At 53.5% G+C, this 5000-nt stretch overlaps 1 protein-coding gene across 1 annotated transcript in view; it reads right to left on the bottom strand.

The window, feature by feature from the left end:
• Nucleotides 1-5000, bottom strand: part of ulk4 (unc-51 like kinase 4) — a gene marked incomplete at its 5' end in the record, with an annotated part of 101216 nt that overhangs the window by 56697 nt on the left and 39519 nt on the right. The window contains 5 exons of the mRNA XM_084444654.1: nt 528-714; nt 1152-1203; nt 3201-3295; nt 3420-3471; nt 3898-3954. Of these exons, the coding sequence (XP_084300780.1) occupies nt 528-714; nt 1152-1203; nt 3201-3295; nt 3420-3471; nt 3898-3954 (443 nt within the window). The remainder of the gene's footprint in view (nt 1-527; nt 715-1151; nt 1204-3200; nt 3296-3419; nt 3472-3897; nt 3955-5000) is intronic.

Raw genomic sequence — 5000 nt, forward strand, 5'->3', positions numbered from 1 at the left:
CTCTGAGTAATGGCGGTTCACTGACTACTACACTCTGACTCTGGCTGACAGACTGGCTGATCACAGAGATACTGAACGCCATTAGGCTCATCTCTCCACAACAAGCCAGTGTAATTAACTGCAGTTGCAGAAGAACACGCACGCACGCACACACACACACACACGCACACACACACATGCACACACACACACACACACACACACACACACACACAGCTTCCCCTCTGACTAGAGTTGTACTGTAGATGCCGGGGACATGTTCTATTCTATAATAAATCTAAATCAAGGCTTTTTCCTCTGTGAACTAGGGATGAGGAGTCTGGAGCAGCCAAGACTAGTGAGGAGCAGAGGGAGAGGGATGGAGAGAGCAGAGACGGGGGGGGTGAAGAGGAGGTTAGGAGGAGAGGGGAGAGACACGAGGGGAGGTGGGAGGGGAGAGCGGAACGAGGAAACGGGCAGAGGGAGAGAGAGAGAGAGAGAGAGAGAGAGAGGGGAGGGAACGGAGAGAGGACGAGGGGGGGACTCACTGTGGAAGGAGGGCGTCGGCGACGAGAGCCAGCAGCCTGCCGGTTGAGGAGCCGCTCTCTCTCTCCCCCTCTGCCTCTCTCCTCCTCTCCTCCGCCTCCTCCCCCGCTCCTTTCCCCACGGCCTCTTGGCTCAGCAGCAGAAGAGCGATCTCTGACAGCACGCGCAGGCTGAAGATACGCCACTCCACTGCAAAGCAGAGATGAGACCCGCACGCACGCACGCACGCACACACACACGCACACACACGCGCACACACACAGGGAGGGAAGCCGATGGTTGACACAGATTGAAAGTCCAGAGCATCCTCTGCAGTGTAGACCGGCGTAGCTGAAGCTCTGAGCGGGAGTTTAGCTACGGCGGCGTGGCGGAGGGCTCTGATCTGGCGGCCTGGCGTCGGGAGGGGGGGGGGGGGGGAACCCAACACGGCCGCACCTGTCGCCCGCAGGCCCAGACACGTCTGAGACAGAGGCGTGGAGGTGATCTAGCGGAGCCTCCTACGGCTGGATAAAGCAGCGTGGATATATTCCACATAAACAACACGCTAGGGCTAATAGGGCTTCCGTTCTAGTGTAGGGGATGAGTGGAGCAGAGCGGATGAGTGGAGAGGTGGAGGTCGTCCGTACCGTTCTGACTGAAGGCGAGCGCCGTGAGGGGGTGAAGGAGGACATCAACCACCTGAAGGAGATGGAGACAGACAGGCATGCATAAACATGACGTCTCACACACACACACACACACACACACACCTCTCTATTTATCCGTCCTCATTCACTGGCTAAAGTGCCGAGCCGTTTATGTCTCGCATGCAAATTCGAAACAAGGGGTGTCTTTCTTTCTGAGACGGAAAAGTCGAATCCGTGAAAAGCTAGGAGCAATGAGACGGACGAGCGCTCGTCGTGAGAGGTCCCATTTCTATGTAAATACAGTGTTATCCCGGGTCCTTTGATCACCTAAACACACACACACACACACACACCTATACATACACACCCACACACACACGTGCGCGGTCAGAAGAAAAGACCTGATGCACTCCCTTTTATACATAATTACAATGGACCTGAATTAGCATGGCTATTTCCATAGAAACAGCAAATTAACGTTGCGCTCAGGTACTGTGTCTCACTGAGGGCAGATTCTAAACAGGACACGCATCATTTGAATGTAGTCTGAAGTGGAGAAAGGGAGCGAGCGAGAGAGAGAGAGAGAGAGAGAGAGAGAGAGAGAGAGAGAGAGAGACAGAGAGAGAGAGAGACAGAGAGAGAGACACAGAGAGAGAGAGAGAGAGAGAGAGAGAGAGAGAGCATCTTGGCTCTTTATGAATATCCATTGAAAGAGAAGGGCCAGCCTTTGTGGGCTTTGAGCATTGGGTGTTGTTGTCCCCTGTTTACCATTCTATTCACTGGTGCATTATACAAGTTACTGGTGTATCTTCACTCCCTCTGTTGTGAAAACTGCTTTATAAGTGGCAGTAAATAAGCCCAGACAAGTGTATTCTGTGAGTGAGTGAGTAAGTGAGTGAGTGAGTGAGTGAGTGAGTGAGTGAGTGAGTGAGTGAGTGAGTAAGTGAGTGAGTGAGTGAGTGAGTGTGTGTGTGTGTGTGTGTAGCCTTTGTAAACTCTAATCATAGTTGCCAGCGGGGTAATTAAAGTGCCTTCCTGTGTTACTGTCTACTGAAGGTCTGGCTTCTACAGCCCTACATCCTGACTGACCCTCCTCTCCCTCCTCTTTCCTGTCTCTCTCCCGCTGCTCTCTCTTTCCCCCTCTCTCTCTCTCTCTCTCTCTCTCTCTCTCTCTCTCTCTGTCTCTCTCTCGCTGGTCAATATTCATTACTGAGACACGCCTCTGCAGCAAGCCTGTGTATTCTCTCTCTCTCTCTCTCTCTCTCAAGCAGACAGACAGACTTGATAATGTGGGTGTGGGCAAGACTCAGCACTGGGGGGGGGGGGGGGGGGGGGAGAGAGAGAGGGGGGGGGGGAGAGAGAGGGGGGGGGGGGTAGACAGACTTGCAGTGTTGTGATGGGAGCAGGGGGAGTCAGAGAGAGAGAGAGACAGAGGGAGAGAGACAGACTCAATGTTGTGGTGGGAGGAAGGAGAGAAAGAGAGGAAGAGAGAGTGAGACAGAGAGAGAGACAGATGCACAGTGTTGTGGAGGGAGGAGGGAGATACAAACATGAGCGAGAGAGAGAAAGAAAGAGAGAGAGAGAGAGACAGACAGACAGACCGTCAGACAGACAGACAGACAGACAGACCGTCAGACAGACAGACAGACAGACAGACAGACAGACAGACAGACAGACAGACATACAGACAGCAGACCGTCAGACAGACAGACAGACAGACAGACCGTCAGACAAGACAGACAGACAGACAGACAGACAGACAGACAGACAGACAGACAGACAGACAGACCGTCAGACAAGACAGACAGACAGACAGACAGACAGCAGACAGACAGACAGACCGTCAGACAGACCGTCAGACAAGACAGACAGACAGACAGACAGACAGACAGCAGACAGACAGACAGACAGACAGACCGTCAGACAGACAGACAGACAGACAGACAGACAGACAGACAGACAGACAGACAGACAGACAGACAGACAGACAGACCGTCAGACAGACAGACAGACAGACAGACAGACCGTCAGACAGACAGACAGACTCACAGTGTTGTGGTGGGGGGTGAGCAGGGCGGGGTGCTGGCTGACCGCCTCCACAGCTGACAGCGTGGTCCTGATCAGCTCCTCTGAGGCCGCCGCTCCTGTTGGGAGACGGTCACATGGTTCTGTCCGCTGCGTCTCTCCTGGTCCCACACACTTCCTATTGTGAACTTAGGATCTGGCCTGGCGCTAGAACAGGCCGGGGGGGGAGGAGCCTCCACTCACCTACAGCGCTGCCCAGGCTGGTCTCACTGGCATCGATGGACGTGATGTGATTCTGGACACGGCAGAGAGACGGACATGGAGATAGCAGAGAAGTCGGAGAACGGCGCCGGATACTGTACAGCCCTAGGCTGTGTGTATGGTGTTCTACAGTATCTTGTGTATGTGTGTGTGTGTGTGTATGATGTGTGTAGTGTTATGTCTTACAGTACATGTGTGTGTTATGTGTATAGTGTGCTTGTGTGTTTGTATGTGTGTGTATTAAGTGTGTAGTGTTATGTCTTGTGTGTGTGTGTATTAAGTGTGTAGTGTTATGTCTTGTGTGTGTGTGTGTGTGTGTGTGTTATTTGTATAGTGTTATGTCTTGTGTGTGTGTGTGTGTATTAAGTGTGTAGTGTTATGTCTTGTGTGTGTGTGTGTGTGTGTGTGTGTGTGTGTGTGTTATTTGTATAGTGTGTACTATAATGCCTGGAGGAATTACCAGCAGGTTTCCTAACTTGGAGAGGAAGTCCTCGGTCACCACCTGTGGCCTGAAGATCTGGAGAAGAGAGAGAGAGACGGGAGCAGGGGGGCAGAGAGAGGGAGGGAGGAACAGGGAGGCAGAGAGAGGGAGGGAGGGAGGGAGGAGCAGGGGGGCAGAGAGAGGGAGGGAGGAGCAGGGAGGCAGAGAGAGGGAGGGAGGAGCAGGGAGGGAGGGAGGGAGGAGCAGGGAGGCAGAGAGAGGGAGGGAGGAGCAGGGAGGCAGAGAGAGGGAGGGAGGAGCAGGGAGGGAGGGAGGAGCAGGGAGGCAGAGAGAGGGAGGGAGGGAGGGAGGAGCAGGGGGGCAGAGAAAGGGAGGGAGGAGCAGGGAGGGAGGGCGGAGGAGCAGAGAGAAGGAGGGAGGGAGACGAGTGAGGGGGGTCTACTTCCCTTGACCTGTGTATGACCTCAACCACCCTGTCCAACTCTAAACAGGTGCCTCTCACACTCACACACACACACACACACACACACACACACACACACACACACACACCTGAATACACACTCCCCCAAAATGACCAGGCTGCTCTTTGAGTATGTCCTGGGAGGCAGACTGACCGCTGGCTCGGGGGCAGCGCCGCCCCGGGCCTCAGTACCAGCTCATTACACCACTCAATGTTACCCCATCAAATGAGCTCCAGGCAGAGGATCTAGCTGATCACAGTGACAAATAATGACTTTGAAAATTAGACGGCTCAATCTCGCCTGGGCAGTGATTTGTGTGTTTAGCTGATGTGAGGGACGGCCCGGCGAATAGGAGAGCAGCGTTTAATCAGGGACTCCGCCCTCCCGCTGCTTAGTGCCAAGTATCCCTGACGGTTGATGCCCATTAATCATCTCTGCTCTACCCACAATGCCTCTCTCTCTCTCCCTGTCTGTCGGCCTGTGCTTGGCTGTCTATTCCGTCTGCCTGTCTGTCTATAGTCACTCTGCCTGTCTGGCCATAAACTGGCTGCCAGACTGAAGCATGGCAAATCACATTTGCAGAAAATAAATAACAACCCCTAATGCAATTAGCCGACATTAATGTGACAACTCATTTTCAATCACAGCTTTGGGAGA

This window comes from Borostomias antarcticus (assembly GCF_949987555.1).
Source record: "Borostomias antarcticus genome assembly, chromosome: 10".
NCBI lineage: Eukaryota > Metazoa > Chordata > Actinopteri > Stomiiformes > Stomiidae > Borostomias > Borostomias antarcticus.